At 54.8% G+C, this 22479-nt stretch overlaps 1 protein-coding gene across 5 annotated transcripts in view; it reads right to left on the reverse strand.

Annotated features, from left to right (window-relative positions):
• CPNE2 (copine 2) overlaps window positions 1-22479 on the reverse strand; it is a 52017-nt gene that overhangs the window by 13366 nt on the left and 16172 nt on the right. For 4 of the 5 annotated variants that reach the window (XR_012327870.1, XR_012327869.1, XM_033845688.2 and 1 more), the window contains exons 2-12: window positions 17521-17735; window positions 14993-15172; window positions 13108-13182; window positions 11180-11251; window positions 9992-10075; window positions 9613-9702; window positions 8539-8637; window positions 7929-8015; window positions 6167-6226; window positions 4760-4893; window positions 2577-2631 (exon numbers count right to left, since the gene is read on the reverse strand). Coding sequence is in view for 3 of the 5 variants with exons in the window: in XM_033845688.2 (XP_033701579.1) it covers window positions 2577-2631; window positions 4760-4893; window positions 6167-6226; window positions 7929-8015; window positions 8539-8637; window positions 9613-9702; window positions 9992-10075; window positions 11180-11251; window positions 13108-13182; window positions 14993-15172; window positions 17521-17700 (1116 nt within the window). In the remaining 2 variants the exon portion in view is untranslated. The remainder of the gene's footprint in view (window positions 1-2576; window positions 2632-4759; window positions 4894-6166; window positions 6227-7928; window positions 8016-8538; window positions 8638-9612; window positions 9703-9991; window positions 10076-11179; window positions 11252-13107; window positions 13183-14992; window positions 15173-17520; window positions 17736-22479) is intronic. The other variant, XM_073795559.1, reaches the window with a different exon arrangement.

Consider the following 22479-nt stretch of genomic DNA (forward strand, 5'->3'; position numbering starts at 1 on the left):
GCCTCCCAAGTCATCTACTCCACCCAGCAGCTCCACTTCACAGGTGGAAAAACTGAGGTTCAGAGGGGGCCAAGGAATGCCCAGGTCACACGAGTGAGCCACAGCAGAGCCGGGACCAGATCTGGGGGACAGGAGTTCACGTTGTCTGTAGCAGCCCAGCCCCCTCCCACACTTGCTGCCCTAGTTTGCCCGAGAAATGCCAGCAAACACGACAAGCTTCCTGGAGGCCACCCCAAGCCGATTAGGGGCCCCTGGGGACTGGCCAGCCACAGGTCTTTGCCCTGGGACTCCCTGCTGCCTTCTGACGATCAATGGTCCCGTTCACCCCACCTGGCCAGGCCCAGCCCATGGTCTTGAGTTACTTAAGAGGCTGTTCCCTCTGGTCCTGGCAGGGCAGTAGATGGTGGCATGGAGAGAGTCGAAGGGATCTCAGAGTGACCATCCTCTCTGAGCCTCAGTTTTCCCATCTATAAAGTGGGGAGAGTTATAAACTGTGCTCCTCTCCACCCCAGACCTTGTGCAGGCTTGTCCTTCAGCCTGATCCCTCTCTTCATCTGACCAACTCTGGCTCATTTTGAAAGGCCAATGTTTCCTGAGTCCCTCGGCCACTACCCAGGTCAGGGGTCCTCTTGGGGCTCACCTGGACCAGGCCCAGGGAGGGACTGAGGTCCTGAGGGCAGGCAGCTGAGTGGCACGCTCCTTCCAACTTCCCACACTCAGAGAAAAAACACCTCTGCCTGCTCAGGCCCCTGGGCCCCAAATTTACTGTCAACAATCATGTACTGCATGCCTGGAGCCAGACACAGCAAGAAGGAGACCAAGTGCCCTCCCTGAGACAATGAGCAAATCAACACATACAAAGTGACCACAAAGTTCCGAGGCAGGGAGGAGAGGCCCCACGTGCGCACGCTCAAGGTAGTCCTTCTAGAGGAAATGATCTCTCGGCTAAGCAGCAGCAATGGGAAGTCAGTGAAAGGGGGCAAAAGGCCAGGGGAAGACCACATGCAAAGACCCTGAGGTAGGAACGAACAGAAGAAGGTTCATGTGGCACGGCAAGGTGAGTTAGAATGAGAGGGAAGGTGAGGGGCCAGGTCTGGCCAGCTCCAGCAGCAGGGGGAGGTGGGATAGAGCATCTGCCCTTTCCAAGCCTCGTTCCAGCATCCCTCCTGGCACCACCGGGCACTCCAGCCTGGCCAAGCCCCAGCCTCCCCAGAATTGCCCTGTGACATTTCCAAGGAGGCTTTTGCACAAGAAAACATCTCATTCAGCCAGAGTTCTTTGGAAGCTGCCTGGTGTCCTAGCAACGAGATAGTGCTGGGCCTGGCTGCACCAGCCCGCCCTGCCCCCAGTGGCATCACCGTGTCTGCCCAGAGGCCCAGCTGTGGTCCCACAGGGTCCTGCCCCCTACCATACAATGGCCAGCAGGCCACAGAGCCACTCCCTGAAATTCTAGGTGAAAACTGCCCTCTCCGGAGAGGATGTGAGGGGAACGCTCACTCTGGAAACAGCATGTGGTACAGCAGGGCAGACAAGAGGGGCCGCTGGCTGACATACATGTAGATTGAGGAGTCCTCTATGCCCACAGCCCCAGGCTTCTCATCAGAAGGGTAGCACATTCTGAGAACAGACATGGGACTCCACCTGCCCAGATGGAATTCAGGCTCCCTGTTTTGAACGTAACCTTGGACAAGTCATTGAGCCTCTGTTTCTTCACCTGTAATGGACATTGTCCCTTCTCTCCATCCCTCCATCTTGCCCACCATCACCCCAGCCAGTCCCCACTCAGCAGCCAGAGTGAGCCTTCAAAAATGCCAATAACACCCCATGTAGACCCACCCATTGCTTGCTGCACGGCTGGCTCCCCACCTCTCCAGCCACATCTCTCCCCATCCCGCCCATCTTTCATGGAGAGTTCATCACGCCCACCTTCTTTCAGTTCTTCCAACTACCCTGCTCCCTCTGCCTCCCAGACTTTGCACAGGCTATTCTCTCTGCCCTGAACTCTACCTGCCACATCACCACCTCAAGTCACTCTGCGAACTCCTACTCTCCTTTACCCTCTTGGCTTAGACCTGACCTCCTCCAGGAAGCCTTCCTGATACCCCCAGGCCAGGTTGGGGCCCTCCTCTAGGGACTGCTGCCCCGTTCAGCACTGATGACACTGCCTGTCTTTAGGGCTGCCAGACAGTATACAGGATGCCCAGTTAAATTTGAATTTCAGATAAATAATGGATAATTTTTTAGTTTAAGTATGTCCCAGGCAATATTTAGGACATACTTAAACAACTTGTTTATATGAAATTCAAACTTAACTGGGTATCCTGTATTTTTATTTGCTAAATCTAGCATCTTCCCCACCTGACTGGGGTACCAGGGGACAGATATCATAACTTATTCCTTGTTCTAGCCCCACTGCCTGCACGAGGTTCAGGCTGAGAAATGCGTGTGGGTTTGGAGTAAACGCAGAGAAGGCAGGGCAGCTGGGCCATAGCCCAACCTTTCCAAAGCAGATCCCAGAGAGGCCATACATGCAAATCCCATCTCAGCCAAAAGGAAAACAGTCTGGCTTCACTTACCTTCCAGTCTGGGGGTAACTGCGCCCCAAAGCCAAGAGCTGGAAACATCTTATCACTAATCAGAGAAAGGAGAAAAAAATACTATGAGACAACCAGACGGGGCCTCATCTACCCACGCTCACCCTCCCAACCCCCTACCCAGGGCTGGGCCCACTCTGCCTTGCATACCTCCACAGACAAAAAGAAAAAGCTCACCACCTCTAGAAAAAGCTCTGTTTGAATGATCTATTGAGCCCAAACCCACTTCTGGGTATCTGGTGAATAAAAGGCTTGACACCTATGGCAGACATTGCTAATCAACCACAGCACTCCTAACCATGGGCCTGAGTACAGCTTCTAGATCCTTCTCAAACGGGGACCTTGGCAATCACTAAACCACAGTCATGATGCAAGTGAAATGTACTGGCTGTTTCTTGACGTCCCTTTTATGGCTGGGAAAAATTCTAAAATGAGAACACTGGCTTGGCGTTCAAGACCCTTCATCATCTAGCCCAAGAGCCTAGTCTCATTTTCTACCTGCCCTCCCTCATTCCCCACTCCCCCAGCCCTGGCCACTGGCTACTCACTGTTCCCCAAACACACAGGGCATCTTCACGCTCCAACTTCAATCCTACTGCACCCCTTCTTGAACTACCTCTCCCAATCTGTTCCCTGTGGCAAACTCCTACTCATCCTCTAAGGCCCAATTCAAATGGCCCATTCTCTGTGGGTTTCCCTGAGACCCCAGGATGCCTCTCTCTTTGGTGCTCCCATAGCTCCTGTCTCACATGTAAACTGGTCTCTTGGAACCCCACTGATTTCTTCCCTATCTTCCTCCTCGAATGGGATCTCCCTGAGGGCAGGGACTGTATCTCATTTGTTCATTCATTCAACATGTATTTATTGAAGAATCCTCTGGCTGCTGTGTGGAGGACAAACTGTCAGGGACTAGGGCAGAAGCAGGAAGACCAGTGAGAAGGTTACTGAACCGCTCTGGGCAGGAGGTGATGGTGGCTCAAACAGGCTGGTAGCAGTAGGGGTGGGAGAAGAGGCTGGATTCAAGCATATTTTGAAAGGATTTCCTGAAGGAATGATGGGGGAGATGAGGGAAAGAAAGGAAGTGAAGGGTTTTCAGTGAGTGGTAATGCCTCTCCCTGAGATGGGGAAGAGGGTAAGAGGGGTAGGGGTGGAGCAAGTGTCCAGTAACGCCTGAATGCCCATGAGAAGGCTCAGCAAAGCGGCTGAGTGGGTAGCTGCATACAAGGGTCTCTGGAGCAGCAACAGCAGGCTCCTCCACCCGACCACGCAGGTGGGGACTTCCACCTCCCCTGCTCTGCATGCTGTACCTCTCTTAATGTGGCCTGGGGTCACAGCCACCCCTTAGGCCCTGAGCCCCCCTGGGAGTCAGAAGCTGCACCTTAGGCTGCCTCTCTCAAGGAGGCTGAAGTGCACACAGGATTCCTGAGCCTGCTCTTGTTCCTACCAAATTTGTGGGACCTGCTCCTTTCTCCCCTGCTCCCCATGTGTCCTCCTGGTCATTCCACACTCTGATCTGGAGGTCCAAACAAGCATCATCTGTGACAATGACATCACAACCCTCATGTGACTTCTGGATCCTCCAAGGCCCTCTTGACTTTGCATCTGGCCCAGCCTGTTGGTGGCCACACCCTCTACACAGCTTTCCCTGACTCTCCACTGTCCCCACCCCACCCAAAGATCTCCAGGAAGCGTGGTCATGGGAAGAGGATCCACACATGCTGGCTGCTCCTCTGAAGTTCCCAACAGGAGTGAGACTGTTAGACCATTAGGTGGCGGGTACAGGAATCAAAATGTCTGAGTTCCAGTTCCTTGATCTGGGTGACTTTGGATAAATTCTCTATCTACATCCTAGGCCTGTTTTCCCCCAGCTCTAACAGTGGAGGTTGCAGCAATAGCAAACAAATTTCATTTTCTATCCTGACTCATTTTCTTACTCGGTGTACTGTGTGGAGAAGGATCTCAGTATGGATCTGGGCTCAGTAAGTCAGAGATCAGCAGTTGATTAGCAATGTCTGCCACAGGTATGCACAGGTAACTGCATGCATGTCCTATGCTACTCATTCCTAGGTTTGATGATCTCTGGGTCCCTTCTCGCTTTGAAAAGCTGAACTTCCCAGGATGGATGGAGCCCAAGCTGACTAGTCAGAGTCCCTCCCCAAGCTTACCTGTCATAGTCCTGAATGATCTGCCCAACAGCCCAGATGGCTGACAAATATTCATTGGTGCCCATGGGGTTGATATAGTGCAAAGAGGAAGGGTCGAGGGGATTTCCATTGGAGGCTGTGAAGTCTATCCCAACCTGCAGAGTGGGGGAAAAGGCCACCCAGTGTGGTCAGAGACTCCAGCTCCCTATCTCACCTCCAGGGAACAGACAGGCTGATGGGACACAGGAAGCCCACTTCATCTCCCAGCCCTGACCCACCCTTCCAAAAGATGGTCCAAAACCTGGAAACTGTCTGACTGTATTACTCCTCTGGCTCTAATGCCGTCTGTGGCTCCCTGTTGCCCAAGCATAGTCTATTGCCCAGATGTGACACAAAGCCAACTTACAGCCCCAAATTCCTTTCCCCCCCTCACTGTCCCAACCCACACACTCATCTACTCCCATTTCGAGGCCTTTTTTCACTCTCTGCAGGGGAGGGGGGCTGTGGTGACCAGTGGGGTTACAGGTCAACAAGGCCAATCCTCTGCACCTCCTTATAGTCCTGCAGATGACTTCCAGCCCCCATGGGATCAGAAGCAGTGATAGAGAGCAGGGAGGCTAGGTGGGAGGTGGGCAGAGTATGGGACCCTGGCAGGAGTTCTCCTCTGGGCTTGAGGCCCCCCTTCGGGTGAGGAACGGGAGAAGTCTATGGGGCATACACTCCAGGCCACCGGCAGAGTGACAATTCATTCTTCCAATGAGCATATACTGAGCAGGTGCTATGTGCCGGGCACTGAGTGATACACCGAGGGTGGAGGGAAAAAAAAAAACAGTGGCCCCGCACTCAGGACACTCACAGTCACTAGTTGCTAGTGGGACAGGGACAAGTGAAAAATACTTAAGAAAATTCAGAGTGGCGAGTGCCCTGAAGATAATAAAACAGGAGAAGTGACGAGGAACAGGAGGCATCAGGGGGAGGTGACCTCTGTGTCACAGCCTGCAGGATGGCAGGGCAGCAGCCGAGAAGGTTCTGGGGAAGAGCATTCCAGGCAGTGGGAACAGCAAATGCAAAGCCCCAAGACAGAGCAGAGCTTACTGTTGGGGGAGGATCAGTGTGGACGGAGCTGAGTGAGCAAGGACGAGGGCATAGCAGATGAGGCAGGAAGGGAAGTGGGGAGGAATTTGGCTTTTTTTCCTTCTGAGGAAGTGTAACCAGTGACATTCTGAGGGCTGGGCAGCCAGGCCCTGACCTGCAGCTAAGCCCTGACTCAGGCCCAACCACCTATACCCTCTCCTCTGGCCAGACACACCCCTTGCCCTGGGGAGGATCCTTCCTGAAGTTTATCCCAAGTCCCTCCTGCTGCAATCATGGCCCAAGCCCTTAGGGAGGATCCTCACTGGGGTGGGCTGGGATGGGGGAGAGCCTTACAGTGAACATGAGCTGGCAGCCTCCCAGGATGTAGTCCAGGAAGGAGTAGTCCCGGTTTATCTGGAAGAAATCAGAGGGGTGAGTGGGCCCCTGCCCTGTACCTGAGGGCTCGCCTTCACTTGGCCACACTCCACAGATGACCTTTGGGGAGTTGTTGCTCTGTGCCCTGACAGGGGTCAAGGAGGCGGAAAAAGGCAGATGGACCTGATCTGATTACAACAAAACCCAAATCCCTCTATAACAAAGCACTCAGAGCAATGGTTACCAATAGGTGGGACACACACACACACACACACGCATGATGAGTCCAGGCAGTGTCTCTCTCACACACACACACGCATGATGAGTCCAGGCAGTGTCTCTCTCTCTCTCTCACACACACACACACGCATGATGAGTCCAGGCAGTCTCACACACACACTCACACACACACACGCATGATGAGTCCAGGCAGTGTCTCTCTCACACACACACACGCATGATGAGTCCAGGCAGTGTGTCTCTCTCTCACACACACACACGATGAGTCCAGGCAGTGTCTCACACACACACGCATGATGAGTCCAGGCAGTGTCTCTCTCACATACACACACACGCATGATGAGTCCAGGCAGTGTCTCTCTCTCACACACACACACACACACACACACACGCGCGTGATGAGTCCAGGCAGTGTCCCAGGGCCCAGTGTAGCCCTTACCAACCTCAACTTTGAACAGAGAGATGCCAGGCCTCTGGCTCAAGGCCTTCTGCTGTAAATTAATAATTAATAAAGCTGCTGAAACATGGTTTGTTTGGATGGTCTTTGCCTCCTTTTGGCAAAGGATACTGGCCTTCCAATTTTGGTGGCGTTAGAAAGGTTCCTTTCAAAATAAATGTATTTAAGTAAAAAAAGACACCAAAATGGGGGGAGGAGGGGCTGAATACAAAACATAATAAGGCAGGTGGAAAAAATCATGAAGAGGGATGTGAATGACCCAAGTTTCAGAAATAAGGACCCGAAATCATGATGCTGCAACCTGCCAGCTTAACTTCTACAGGGCACTGCTACGTTGTGACCTCACTGAATGCTCACGTAAATCCTAGTCTCCAGACAAGGAAACTGAGGCCTGGGGTTGGCCAGCTGGTAGAGAGAGTGCCAGGACTTGGAACCTTCAGGCCCAGCATCCAGGGTCCTTGCTGCTCTGGCCTGGGCTGCCTTCCTTAACGTTCTACCTGATTCCAGCAGATACGTGGCCACCAGATATCCAGGGGGGCCTGGCCCCTGACCTCAGCCTGGCCACTGCCGGTGCAAACTTCATTGTCTTTGTGGACTTCAGTGGCCCCAGTTACACCACGGGCCAGTAACCTCAGCCCTCACTAGTGTCACTGCCAGAGCACAGGTCACCCTGGCCTGATATCCTCTGCCCCTCTGATGCTGAACATGCAATGGGCAAGCCTGGGAAGCAGTAACTCCCTATAGTTACGCTCCAACAAGGAAACCCTGGAAGGTCATCGCATGCCCTCCTTGACTTCCACAAAGGAATGTGATATGAGACTAACACTTTACATGCTTATCTTGTTAACCTTCCCATTCTATAGATGAGGAGACTGAGGCCCAGAGAGGTTAAGCTCAGGTCACAGTGCCAGGACATGGCAGAACCAGGATTTGAACCCAGGCCTTGCCGGCTCCAAACCCAACGCTCTGTCTCTTGTGCAGCGATATACCTCTGTGTGACCCCCAAACCGGGACTGTGCCCCATGCCCACCCATGCTGGCTCACCTTGCAGGAACGCAGGATAATGATGCCCGAGTTTTTATAGTTCTTCTTCTTCTTCTGCTTCTTGGGGTTGATACACTCAAACTCCCGCTGGGCAACACAGAAGAAAGAGGAGCTCAGCTTGGGGCTTCTGTGGGGACTGACCCTCTCCTGGGCCCCAGAATCTACTCCACAGGGGCAGCATGCCTCCTCCAGGAAGCCCCCCACCCCAGAAATGTTTCCTGCCACCTTAGGCTCATGCCAAGCTATATCTGCCCAAGGTCAGAAGATGTGCATCTGCCCTCCATCCCCAGACAACTCATCCATGTCATGTCCACTCATGCACCCAGAACTGTTGCCCAGAGCCTGGCTTCTCAGAGTTAAATAGACAGCTCCCCCAAGTACTCACTATGCACTAGGTACTTTACCTGTTTAATCTCATTTAATTCCCACTCTACTCTTCTGCCTCCACTTGACAGATGGGGAAACTGAGGCTCAGAGAGATTAAATGTCTTGCTCAAGGTCATAAGGCAGAGAGGTGGGATCTGGGCCCCAGTCTGCCTGATTCAAAAACCTGTGCCCCTTCCCCATCCCCTGCCGAGGTCCTGGGGTCACGCACATGTGCACATCTTACCGGGATGCCGTCACGAGCCTCACACATCTGTGACACCGAGGTCTGGAACTCACCGATGAAGTCATGGCCCCCGTCGTTGTCATAGTCATAGCACATAACCTGGAGTGGGTCCAGCGAGTCACCCCAGAGCTGCCCCACAGGAGGCACTCGCCAGCTCCTCTCAGCTCCCTGAGCAAATCCCATGCCTTTTTTGGGGGGTGGTACCTCCCTCTCCCCTCCAGATCTGACTAGCTGGCTTGGGATGATGCCGGTAGCTCCTGAACCGCCTCCTGCAGGAAGCCTTCCATGATTGCCGGGAAAAGGAGAAAGGGTGCCCGCTCTAATAATGGAGGCCATTCCCTCTGGAGCAGGAAGCTGCACACCTCACACACCTGACACTGGGCTGCTAATCTATCTTGGGTGGTGGCCCACCTGGCCTCATGGGCCATGGTCTGGAGTCCTCCCTAGACTGCTATTTTTTTCCTGAGATGGGCACAAAAAGTCCCAGCTTGATATGCTCTCTAACTTAGCTGCCATGACACTCCTAGAAGGAAGGCAGGAATTGTTGTACCCATTGTACTGATGGGTAAACTGAGGCCTTGAGTGGGAAGCACTTGCCCAAAGTCTCACAGTGGCAGTAGTAGACCCAGAACTAGACCCCAAGTTTCCTGGTGCCCTGCCTGGGGATCCCTACATGGTCTCAGGGCCTCGCCCCACCTCGTCTGCTCTCAGACACGGCCCCTGAGGACTTAGGGCTTTCAGAGACTAGTAATCATCACCTTCATCACAGCAACAACACTTGGCTGTTTCCAAGGTGATTCTGCATTCATTATCCTAGCTAGCAGCACACAGCCCTCCGGAAAAAAAGAGCAGTCACTCTGTTCCCATTTGAGACAAGGGAATCACAGAGATGAGGGCCCTGCCCAGATCACTCAGAGGGTCAGGCAGACCTGGGACAAGGACTCAGGTCTCCTGCCCCTCCCCCCACAAGGGTTCTTTTTCCAGAGCTTTGCCAAGGCACCCCCAGGAAGCCTCAGGTAACCAGGAGGCCAGAGCTGGTAGGGTGGGCAGCAGGGTTCCCATAGCCCCCCTCACCTGAATGGGCTTCTCCACGTCCCCATCACACAGGGACACCAATGGCACAGTGAATGGCTTCCACACGGGGTCCAGAGTGTACTTGATCACCTGCAGGACAGTGAGAGGCAAGGGTGAACTCAGGCCCAGGGCCAGTACAGCTCTGGGGTGGGGCCAGCCCAATGGGACAGGGAGTGGCAAGGTGGAGAGACCCACAGCCATGCCTCTGGGGATGGAAGTGAGCATCCCTGTGATGGGGAGGGAACAAGTCCTTTAGGGGCCAGTTTGGGTTTTCCTGCGTACCGCAGGGCTGTGACTGCCTAGCCCCGTCCTGAGCTGTTGGGTGTGGCTGGACTACAGACCCACTGGCTCAGAGACCCCTGGAGCCCCACACACCCACCTCAGTCCTGTGGACCAGCATCCACTTGCCATCACCTCCTGGTTTATAAAACTCGAGAAATGGGTCTGACTTCCCAAAGAGGTCCTGGAGGAAGCGGGAGGATGTGGGTGAGGAAGGCATAATTCCACCGGATTCAGATGGGGTGGGGGTGTGGCCCCACTGCCTCCCACACCTGGCGTCAGGAGTGAGGGCTGTGGGCAGAGCCAGCCTGGCCCCTCTCCCCTCAGCCTCTGCAGGGCTCAGCAGACGCCCAGGGCAGTTGCAGCCCCCTGGGACCAAGCAGCAGCCCCGGGAGAAACTGCCCCATCCTGGGGTTACCAGAGCTTGGGCTCAGAGACCCTAAGACCTGGAGCCTGTAGACGTTACAATTCCAGCATCTTCAGTGGGGCAGGACGTCAAGAGGGAGATTGTTCCCAGGGCAGAGGGAGGCACCCAGCAGGATGGGATTTTAATTCATTTTAGTGGGATTCTGAAAAACTGAAACTATCCTAGCAGAAGAGTCCTTTAAAACTCCATTTATTTAAGCAAACATGGACTCTAAAGAGGCTATATTCAAGAGGGGGAGACATAAAATAAATGAGTAAGTAATACACATGAGGCAGCAATTAGTGTTAAGGAGACAAATAAAGGAGGAGGGGGCGGGATATCAGGGACCATTGCAATTTCAGGGAAGGCCTCACTAGGAGGTGACATGGAGGTGAGAGAGGGGCCTGTCATGAGAATATTCAGGGTAAAGAACATCCCAGGCAGAAAAGACAGCAAGTGCAAAGGTCCTGAGGCAGGACGGTGCCTGGTTTAATCCTAGGACAATGAAGAGGCTGATTTGGCTAAAACAGAATGAAAGTAGGGAATGCAGAAGGGGTGAGGTCAGGGAGTCGGGGGGAGCTGAGGACACATCAGGTGGGGTCCTGTAGGTTACTGTAAGGACCCTAGCATTTACACTACGTGGGATGGGGAGCCCCAACGAGTGGGTTTCCAGCCATGTCTTGAATATCTCTAAGTGATAGGAAACTCACTACCTCAGTGGTGAAGCAGTCCTAATTTGGGGTGGCAGGAGGGCCGTGTGCTATGGACTTGTCCCTGGAGGGGCAATGAAGGTGGTGGCCAGAACCCCCAGGCCACACAACCCCAGGGCTGGGGGAGGGTTCCTGCTCCTTGATGGAAAGCCCCCTCCCTTGCCTGCCTCACCTTCTTGTCCAGCTTCCTGCCCACCAGGCTCAGCGTGATGACCCGATTGTCTGAAAGCTCCTGGGCAGCAATCTGTAAGGCCAGAGGAACGTCGGGGGTCGGGGTCTGTCCTGAGACTCCCTCTGGCCTCCGTTCAGGCAGGCTGGACACAGGTTGCCCCAGGAGTCAATTCTCCAGGGCTAGGAGGGGAGTGGTGGGGAAGAGTAGTGCCAGGTGACCTGGGACGAGTCTCTCGTCTTCCTCAAACCTCAGTTTCCATCTTCTGGAAGATGGGGGTAATAACCCTTCTGGATATGAGGAATCAGAAAGTGACCCCAATGTGGCTCAAGAGATGGGCCATGAGATGGTGTGGGGGGGGGGATGAAGCAGGGACCAAATATGGAGGGTGGTCTTGAGCCCTAGAGAGAGGCTCTGGGCCAGCGAGCAGCCTGACAGACCCTCTCATGTCCCCACTGCAGATCCAGGGAGCACACACAACCACCTCAAAACACCAAGGTGTCGGAAATTCTAACAACTGCACTGTGCAGCCAGGGAAACTGAGGCCCAGGGCAGGCAAGGGACCACCCGAGCTCTTCTCTGCTGTCTCATCAGCTCACACCACTCATCTATCCTCCATGCCCTCCCCATCAGCCATGGCCCTCTGCCCCAGGCCAGCCAGTGATGCACCACCTGGGTGACCTCGAGGCTGCCATCTACCCTCCCTGGGCCTCTTCCTCTCACCTCCCCAGAGTGGCAGGGAAGGCCCTCTGGCCAACAGCAACCCAAGTGGGCAGGGCTCTCCCTCGGCTAGGACTTCCTCTGCTCCCACACCTCTGGGATGGCCTCACCTAACGAACTATTTGACCCTGAGAACCACAGACAGAGGCCAGGCTAGAGGCCCCTTCTCCCCTTCCCCTTCCCCCCCTCCAGCTGAGACCTGCTCAACAACCCCATAGGGTAGGCCCTATTACTGCCCCCATTTCACAGGAGGACAGAACCCAGGTCTGGAGGCGAACTGCTGGAAATGCTGGAGGTTGGCATACCCACTGGGTTGGGTCCTTCTGGGCTGGCTTCCACGTGGAGGACAGCTGGCTTGTGAAGGCATTTAGATGGGGAGGTTTTAAACCCCAAGAGATGGGGGAGGCTGGGAGGGGACATTCCAGGTGGCAGGAACAGTGGATGAGGGCCTGGGGTAAGTGCAGGGTATGCTAAGAATTCAGTTTGCCTTGAACACAGGCCATGGACATGAAAGGGGTAAAAAACAGCTGCGACTGCTGGGTCCCTCCCAGCCTGGAATGCATGGCTCCACAGGCACTGGGAAGCCAGGAAGGCTCCAGGGCAGGGGAGTAAAGCCTGTGAACACACACAGGTACAGCCCTGCTCCCTCCAGAACCCCTGGCATCACACAACCTCACTAGCTGAACCGCCCAAGGGCACTTCCTCTCTGGGATTCAGTTCCCTCATCTGTAAAACCAGGTTTCCCCGCCTTCCGGAATTCTAATGACCGAAGAGCTCAGCCGCTCGAAGGGCCTGCGCATCGCAAGAATCACTGCGCATCGCAGGTATCATTGCGCATTGCAGCCACAAGCAGAGTTCCGGTGGGCAAGGCTCTGAAACGCCTGAAAGTCGCCCAAGAGGCCAGTGCCGGAAGTGGATGCAGGGAGGGCTCTGGAGGCCTCCAGGGAGGAGGAGTAGCGCCCCTGCCTGGGGAGCCACCGTGGGCACCCCTGGCAGTGCCCCCCACTCCCTGGTTTGGCAGCCCCAACACATCATATGTGGAGCCAGGAGCCCGTTGCTAAGAGACCTGTTGCTAAGTTGTAAGTTGGGCCTTTTTACTCCAAACAAAGCTGGTGATTATCTGCCAGTGAAGTGGCCCATTGATGGGGGAGGGCAGTGGGCAGTGTGTGGGGGGCCTGCAGAGAGCAGAGAGCGGGGAGCGGGGCTGGTACCGTAATCAAGCCCTTCCCCGCAGGCTTGTCATTCATCAGCAGCAGAGGCTGAGTGATCTTCTTGCTGGAGACGATCTGGAGGGAGAGAGGAGAGGCACTCACTCTGAGGGCTGGGGAAGAGACCCAGGGAGGAAAAAATCCTCAACAGGCACTGCTCACAGCACGATGCTCCATGCCAGGCGCTGGCTAAACCTCCCCCTGCGTGATCCCCGCCATGGGAGGCAGACAGCAACCACTGCTAACCCCACCGGGCAGCTGAGGAAACTGAGGCCCAGAGAGGTTAAGACACTTGCCCGAGGTCCCACAGCTGGGACAGAATCCCAGCAGTCGGATTCTGCTGACCTGGATGTCCCCAGGAAAAGGCTCTTGTAAGGCTCAGTTTCTGGAGACTGCTGAAGGGAGGTTAGCCACGTAACTGCCTCCCCCAGAGTCATCCAGAGACCCCCACCCTCCCTCAGGGAGTGATCCCTGATGGAGAGGATCAAACCCTGACTCCTCCTATGTACTTTCATTGCTTTGAATAGTGAATACATTCACACAGAGTTCAAGGATCAATACATATAAAGGACAAGTGGAACACATTGTAAGTCTCCCTCCCACCCGTCTCTGTACACCCCATTCCCACACCCTCCCTGTGCCACCACAGTTCTGTTTCTTGGGGAAAAGGCCAGTGTTTCTTTGTGCCAATGTGAGCATGTTCCTAGTCTCCCTGTGCTACTTTTTCTCCCTAGGTCCACTCTCTGCCCTTCTCCACCTTCTCTATGCCACTGCGGACTGCATCACCTGGCTCCCCTGTCTTACAGCTTGTTGGGGTCCAGCCAACGGGGGTGCCAGCAGGAGCTAGGAGAGCAGGAGGGGAGAAGGGCTGGGCGGAGCCTTGGCGGAAGCTTTCTTGCTCATCATCGGCCTCGGCTCCAGTCCAGAGGCCTCCCCGTGGTGGCCACAGCTCTCCCCAGGACCTGGCAACACCACTTCCTGCCCCGCCCCTCCCTCCAGGCTAGGGGTGGCTGGGCTTCTGACAGGTGTCAGCCCTGTAAAGGTTTCCTCACCCCTTGTCGGTTCCTGCCCCTGCCCACTGGTCCTAAAGCTCTCTCCTCGGTTACCCTTTGAGGGTGTAGACACATGGCGGGGACCCTGAGAGACACACCCCACTTCTTACGTAACTGCTGGGCCCTTGCTTTTTTCATTGAACATCATCTCCTGGAAGGCCCAGGGCATTTCAGTCTCCACTAGAACCTCTCGAAGCATTTTCCGTTTTATTCACCCACCATCCCTATAGACTGGGCAGAGAGCTCATCACTATCCCCAAGTAAAATATGGGGAAAGTGAGGCTCAGAAGGGTGTGGGGCTCGCCCTAGGGCACATAGCCATTAACAATGATCGGAACTTGTATCAGGAGCTCTTAGCCCTGCAACCTCCCTAAGCTCACCAAGGAGTGAACTGGAGGGGGAAATGTGGCCCACAGAGGGAAAGGAAGATGCCCAAGGTCACACGGTGAGCCAGCCACCAAGTGGGACTATCGTGGGTGTCTTGGTTGCTGGTCAGATGCTCCCATCCCAGGAAGTCAAGACCATACTTGCTTACATCTACCACTGAGCAGCTCTGGCCACAGGGCGCCCCACTCCTGTGTGGCACTGTGCTCAGTGTCTTCCAAGGGGAACACTTCAGCCTGGCCCCAACCCCACCTGCCTACTTCCCCCTTTCTGTGCCTGCTGGCCCCCAAGGCTGTCCGCATTTGTGATGCCACCTCGGGAGCCAGGCGGGAAAACAGGACCAGGGAAAGCAGGCAGAAGCAGACTCTCCAGGGGGCTGCCCCATCCTTGGGAGCCAGGTGACTTGTGGCGGCACCGCACTGACCCCGCCCTCCTGGAGGAGCCCGGCTCACCGTGCCCAGGCTGCAGGAGAACTGGCCCAGGAAATCATGCTCCTCGAGCTGCGTGCTGGACTTGTCCTGGTCAAACAGGGCAAACTTGAGCTTCTGCACCTCCTCAAAATGGTAGTCAAGGACGAACTTCTTGGAGAAAGCGGGGTTGAGGTTGTTGACTGCAGTTTCTGTCCTGTCATACTGGCAGAGGGCAGGGAAACAGGTGTCAGAGTCAAGTAGCTGTTTCAACCCTTCTTGGGCTACAGGGAATCATGGTGTTTACTTGCTAAACACCCAATTCTGTGCCAGGCACTCATGGCCAGTTACCCAGATGGCTGAAACAATCATTACTCCCAGCTCACAGATAAGGACACTGAAGCAGAGAGAGCTTAAGTGACTCACCCAAGGTCGAACAGCTAGAGGGCAGGGCCAAGATTTGAACCCAGTCCTGACTCTACCATTCACACTTTTTTTTTTTTTTTTTTTTTTTTTGCAGTACGTGGGCCTGTCACTGTGTGGCCTCTCCCATTGCGGAGCACAGGCTCCGGACACACAGGCTCAGTGGCCATGGCTCACGGGCCCAGCCGCTCTGCAGCATGTGGGATCTTCTCGGACTGGGGCACGAACCCGTGTCCCCTGCATCAGCAGGCGGACTCTCAACCACTGCGCCACCAGGGAAGCCCACCATTCATACTTTTAACACACTGGTCCTGACTCCATACCCAGGTTCCAAGGTAAGAGGTCGGACCCTGTCCCTGCCTAGGTTAAGTGACAGAGGGAGTCCCTTTTCCCACCTGGACCTCAGTTTCCCCTTCTGTAAAATGAAAGGATTTGACACCTGTGGCTTTCATCCTTTATATTTGGGGAGAACCCTTTTTTCAAACCACATTTTACATGGAAGCTGAGAGAAGAAACAGAGAGAAGGAGGGGTACTTAGTGGGGAGGTGAGGTCAGGGGTTCCCCATCTCCCCGGAGGCAGGTGTCTGTACCTTCCTCAAACCATGAAATGTCAAAACCAGGAACCGAGCGTCCCCTACCTAGTGTGGAGACCGAGGCCTGGGGAAGGGCAGGGCCTTGCACTGTGGGTCTCTGGTGGGGCTGGGACAGGAACCCCGCCTCCCGGCCTCTCTGCACCGAGGCCCCAAACCGCGGAGTCTGGGTGACAGTCTATTTTAGGGCCTGGGCTGTGTTGATTTTTCCTCCCACCCATCCCATTTCCAAGGGCCAGAGAGCAGCAGGGACGGAAGAGGTCTTGGCCCTGAGTTATTTTTAGCCAGGGTGTCTGGCCTGGGTGGGAACGAGATTGTCAGGGAGAGTGGGGGTCATGTCATGAGTGAGGGTGGGTGCAGTGGGGGAGGACATCACTGCCCGAGGGGCAGGGGCGGGGGGAGTTCCGGAGACCTGTCAGAGGGGACTCTGGACATGCTGGCCTCAGGCCTGGGGCTTCCCCCAGCAATCCTCGGCTGACCTCATGCCCCACCTCCCACTTCTGGCTGTACCACCAACGGGCTCGGTGAAACAGGTAAGTCCCTCCCTGCTCTGGGCCCCAGTTCTCCTCTGTAAAATGGGTCAACAATCCCAGCCCATTTCCTTGGCATCATAAGAAGGAGCCAACATCTGTGGAAATTCTTTGTAAACCACAGTATGTTCTGTGGGACGCCCACCGAGGCCTCATTAAATAACTATGAAAAACAGAAACATATTTTGGAAAATTCATATGCATGTAAAACTGTCTGGAAGGCTGGATACCAAACCATTAACAGTTGGTTCTCCCTGACAGGCGGGTTCCCAACCATTTTGATTTTCTTCTCTAGGTCTACCTGGATTTTCTAAATTTACTGCAATGAATATAGACCCCTTTCGGAATAGGAAACAAAGCCATTTTTAAACGTTGAAAGTCTTAACAGTTTGGATTTCTTAATATCCTTCCTTAAGCTGCATCTTTCCCCAGCCCTCAGGCAAAAGTCTTCCAGCTCAGAAGTCGTTGGCTGTGGCACCATCAACATCCCCAGCTCTGGGACTCTCCAAGGTAGGCAGGGAAAGAAAATCCTCATTTCACAGCTGAGGAGACAGGCTCAGAGAGGGATAGCCACCTGCCCAAGGCCACACGGCAGGGAGTGACAGAGCTGTGGGTCTTGGTCCAGTTCTGGGACCAAAGCCTGAGTTCCCTATTTCTCTGTTTGCTCCTCACTGACTGTGCTCATTTAGGAATAAGAGGGGAAAGTTATTTTAAAAATGAAAGCAAGCATTTTGCAAAACTCTAAGGTTTTAACTATATATTATAGTAACTTAAAATATTACAGAATACTAAATATAAAATTATATAAATCTATGAATTATAATAAACACAAATATAATTATTTTAAGTACTGTTATAAACATTTTAAATAAAATTTGATTTTCAGAATAACAATTTTCTAAGTAACCCCTGGCCCACACTGCAAGTACTTCCAAGGGCCTGACCCCAGGTCCCTGGGATACAGTGAGAGCCCCTCCCCAGTGACCGAGCCACCCTCCACCCATTGCAGCTGCACACAGAGGGGCCTCACCTCGCTCCACCTGCCATTATTCTCTGTGAAGAGGACACAGAAGGGGTCGGACTTAGAGGTGACGTCCCGGTCCAGCAGGTTCTGGCCGCTCACTGACAACTCCACCTTGCACACGCAGTACTGGGAGCCCACGGGGGCCACCCCCGGTGCTGGGGCACCTCCACCCGGCATGTAGGCCATGGGGGTCGGCAACGGCGGCAGCAGCTCCTCGCAGTCTGAGGGGACAGCATTGGGGGTCAGGGAGGGGACAGACATCTGCTGCACCACTCCACCCTGGGGAGGCGTCACCACCTGACCCTCAAGGTGTGGTTAAAGATGGAAGAAAAGGAGAGTGTGGGGGGCAGGGTGGCAGTGGGGAGGATGACATGGGCAAAAGCTTGGAGAAAGAATGCAGGAAATGCGTGAAAAAGGAGTCTCCGGTAGGTGTGTTTAGTTTGTCTTTAAAGTCATTCTCTGCTTTGGTCCATCTTTACCTGTGAGATACACACAGGTCCAAGCTGCCCCTGTCAGATCAGCAACAAATCACAGTGGACACAGGCATCCCAATCATTTTGCCAGGAAAACCTGGGCTTCTCCTGAGCAATTGACATATCGGCATCTTGCGGCTATGACGGAGCTTGTAATTGCTCAGGTTTCCCTCAGTGCTTTGGCCGCTAGGAAGCTACCTTCTGGTCACTTATCCAAAACTTGACTTTGTTCATTATCTGTCTTGTTCGTCCTGTATCACCAGCCTAAGCACAGTGACCGGTCCATAGGAGGCACTCAGTTTACATTTGTTGAATTAAAAAAAGGTACGTGTATAAATCAACGCATGCACAAATGCTCCATATCGCTCAGATCTTGCCTGAGTTGGTCCTTATCCTCAGCTCTCTGTGCCTCAGTTTCCTCATGTGCTAACGACACATCATGACACAGTCCTACGAGGTGTGGTCAGATCTTATTTCCACTGGCACATCTGAAGTTCACCCAGGCCCGCCTTCCAGCATCAGCCACCCGGCAAGATGTCCATTTTGGACATCCCTACTCCCCGCTCCCCGCGGCGGGTCACAGGTTTGCTCATCCCTCCCTGACTCGGCACGGCCACCCTGCGGCACACACGCAGCTCTCCAGCCCCTCCGATGGAAACTAGTTTTTACACGACAAGAATAAATACTGCAGGCAAACTGCAGTGTTGTGCTGATGCTCTGGGCTCGTGTGACTATAATGAGGTTCTGTTCTAGGGACAGACGGTGGGAGGGAGGAGGCTGAGCACCGGCTTTGTCACTGTCCAGGTCCTCTCCCTGTCAGGTATGCCCAGGGCGCTGTGTCTGGAGCGGAAGAGGGGACCGCGCTCGCGCAGGCCTCCTGCAGACCGGGGCTGCGTGTGCCCAGCGAGGGGCTGGGGTCAGAGGGAGAGGGAGCGGGCCCAGCAATGCCACTGTGGCTCGGTCCTTCCCGCTTGGATCACAGCCACCTCCTCGCCAGCCTCCCTGCTGCCTCTCCTTAGTCTAACCACCCCTTGTCCCCACAGGGACTAGAGTGAGCTTTGAAAAACACAAATTGGACCATGACACCTCTCTGCTTAAAACCCTCCAAAAAAAAAAAAAAAAAAAAAAAAAACCCTCCAAGACTTCCATCGCTCTCCGAATAAAGCCCCAGCTCCCTCTGGGAGCCTGGAGACCGCAGGACCTGGCTGCCCTCCGCAGCTCTCAGCCAGCCTGGAACATGAGGTCCTAGAGGGCTGGAGCTGGGTAGTCTTCTTACCACAGGATCCCAGCTCTGGCACAGGTCTTGGGACTTGGCAGACACTCAGTCAACACTCTAGAGTGAATGAACGAGCCTCAGTGTCCCCCGCTGGAGGGTGAGGCAATTTTAGGAACTGCCCCGCCAGAGTGAATAAGGATCAGAGACATCATGCGGGTGAAGTGCTCAGCTTGTAGTCAGGGCTGGTCAGCATGGTCAGGTGGGTTCATGCTCTCAGAAGGAATGGCCTCCTCTCACCTCCCTCCTCTGGGGCAGCGCAGGGCCTGTTACCCACCCACTCGACAGTCAGGGGATAAGATACTAGTCAAGGAGTTGGAACCTGGCCTTTGTGGGTAAGTATTTGGGGGCTGACTCGTCCACACAGAAGCTGAGAGAACACCTGTTTATGCTTACAACTACCTGGGGTGGGGTGGGGGGCACAAGAGTCACCCCCATTTTGCAGATAAGGAAACTGAGGCTCAGAGTAGAAGTCACCTGTACAATGTCACACAGTCAGGAAACAGAGGCAGGCTGTGAACCAATTTTCCAGACTCCCAGGCCAACGTACGGCCTTCTGGCCAGGGCCAGGGGACTGCTGGGCATGGTGGGGACCTAGAACCAGGTGGGGGCATCTGGGGAGTCAGCCAGGCCAAAGGGAGCCTGAGGCTAAGAAAACCCCGGCGCCCCCAAGGTCACCAGTTCCTCTGGCGTTACCCTGCCTGCACCCCTGTCTCTCCCATCATCACTAATGGGGTGGATTCCAGCTCACCCACCCCTCTCCACCTCACAGGCCCCCTTCATGACATGCTAGATGCCATTTGGGCCACCATCCCCCATACTGCCAAGTCAGACACCTCTGTTTTCATCCTGTACCTGAGGGGTATCAGGTACACACACCCAGGTTCCCACGTTTCCTTGTGCACGTCACACCGATACGCACGCACACGCATGCCCGCAGGCTAACAGATGCAAAGGCAAGCGCTGGTATGGACACTCTGGGGCCACTTCTCCCCCGCCGTCCCCCTGGTCTGAGCTACCATCCTCCCTCGCCTAGGTTACTGCACTTCCTCCTACCCCTCACTGGCTCCAGCCTGGCTGAGGGTGTGGCCAGGAGGGCCAGGCCCAGGGGACAGTCCTCAGAGCCCACTGTGGCCCCACCTGGATCAGCCTGCAGGCCCCAGAGAGAGTGAGTGATGAGTGGGCGGGGAAGGGGGCACTCCTCCCCCAGCTAGGGGCAGGTCCCCCATCCCCAACTCACCCTCTGCTTGGAAACTTCTGGATCCCCGAAACGGGGAGCACATGATGTCTGGAGTTGGGGCAGGCGGGGGTCAGAGTGGGCCCCTCTGTGCCAGCCGGCAGCGGGCGGGCAGGCCAGACCCTGAGGCCTGACGCAATGGAAAAAGAAACCACGGCTTAGGCTGGGCCGGGCCCCCTCCCCTCCTACTCCAGCAGGAGGGCAGGCAGGCAAGGTGTCATTAAGGGAGAGTTGGGCCTGCCATGCGCATCTAGGCAAGATGGAAACGCTCCCTGGTGCATCACCGCAGTACAGGTAATTTGAGGTTGCAGGCTGGAGAGGGGGCCTGGGGAGCTGGGGCCTGCTCGTGGATGGTCCTGACTCCTGGCCCAGATGGACACAGGCCTTCTGGGGTGACCAGAGCCCCGGGGAAGGAACTGGAAGGCGGGGATACAAAACTAGCAGTCCCTTTTACAGATGCGTTAACTGAGGCAAAGAGCGGGCAGGGCTTGGGAATTCCCATTCATTCATTCAGCAAACATTCCTTGAGCACTCTCGGGCTTCAACAATGAACAAGACGGAGGCTTAAGCTCCCACAGGGTCCGCTGGCCCGGCTCCTAAGACATCTTACCCTTTAGGCAGAAGAACAGGATTTGGAGACTCTGGTGCTGAGTCACAGGTCTAGAACATTCCAGTTTTAGCCAGAAACCTAGGAACCCATCCTCCTTGACCTCTCTCTTTCCTTCACCCCCCATATCCTACTACTGCTGTCGGTTCCACCGCCAAGATGCGTCCAGCATCGACCCCATCTCCCCGCTTCCACTTCCCTGGCCCATGTCAGGTCTCCCTGAGCAACCCCAGCCCCCAGACTCTCTCTTTTCCATGCCCCGCCAGAGCCAGAGGGAGTCTTTAAACATGCAAATCAGATGCTACCACAGCTCTTGCGGAAAATCTCCCAGTGGCTGCCCTTCCTTGTCACACAATCCGAATCCTCCCCAGGCCTACAGGGCCTGACCTGACCCCACCTTATGCCACACTCTCCGTCACTCCCTGTGCCCCAGCTGCACTGGCCTCCTTCTGCTCTGCAAATATGCTAACCTCTCTCCTGCCTCAGGGCCTTTGCACTTGCTCTTTCCCCTGCCAGAAATGCTTTTCTTCACGTGGCAGGTCTTTTTTTTTTTTTTTTAATTGATTTATTTGGCTGTGTCAGGTCTTAGTTACAGCATGCAGGATCTTTCGTCGCGGCACGCGGGCTTACTTTCCCCACGTCATGTGGGATCTTAGCTCCCCGACCAGGGATCGAACCCGTGTCCCCTGCACTGGAAGGCAGATTCTTAACCACTGAACCACCAGGGAAGTCCCATCACATGACAGGTCTTAGTTGTCAGCTTCACGTCACCTCCTCAGAAGCCTTCCTTGGTCACCCAAGCTAATGCAGTCTCAACCCCACACTGGTTCCTTCACAGATCAATGCAATCTACAACCATTTTTACTAATTTGTCTATTTGCCTTGTGTACTGTCTGGAATGTAAGTTCCAGAAGGGAGGGATCACTGTTTCCCCAGCACCTAGAGCAGCATCTACACTGTGGCAAACGAATGAGGAAGGGAGCCCCTCAGGCAGGCTCTTTAATCTGCAGCCCCAGAGGAATCACAACCACCTCCCGGCTACACACAGCACTTGAGGGATCATGAAGCCCCTTCTCAGTCCCGGAACCATCATAACTGCTCCAAGAGGCCAGCACTAGAGGGGTTCATGTCCCATTTCACAGAGGTGGAAACCAAGGTCCAAGAAGGGGGCAGTGGTGCTTCTAAGCCAGGGAAGAACGGTGCTGAGGCTAAGAGCTAGGGCTGCCCTACTCCAACTTCCCCGCCCATCACTGGCCCCAGCAGCTCAGGACCCAGGAGCCCGGCTGTGCATCCCACCCACTGTGGAGAAGAGACGCCAAGGTGGCCTGCAGGGGCCCCAGTTCAGAGACGGGCAGTGACAGGAGACACCAAGAGA

The sequence above is a fragment of the Tursiops truncatus genome, chromosome 19 (assembly GCF_011762595.2).
Source record: "Tursiops truncatus isolate mTurTru1 chromosome 19, mTurTru1.mat.Y, whole genome shotgun sequence".
Taxonomy (NCBI): Eukaryota; Metazoa; Chordata; class Mammalia; order Artiodactyla; family Delphinidae; genus Tursiops; species Tursiops truncatus.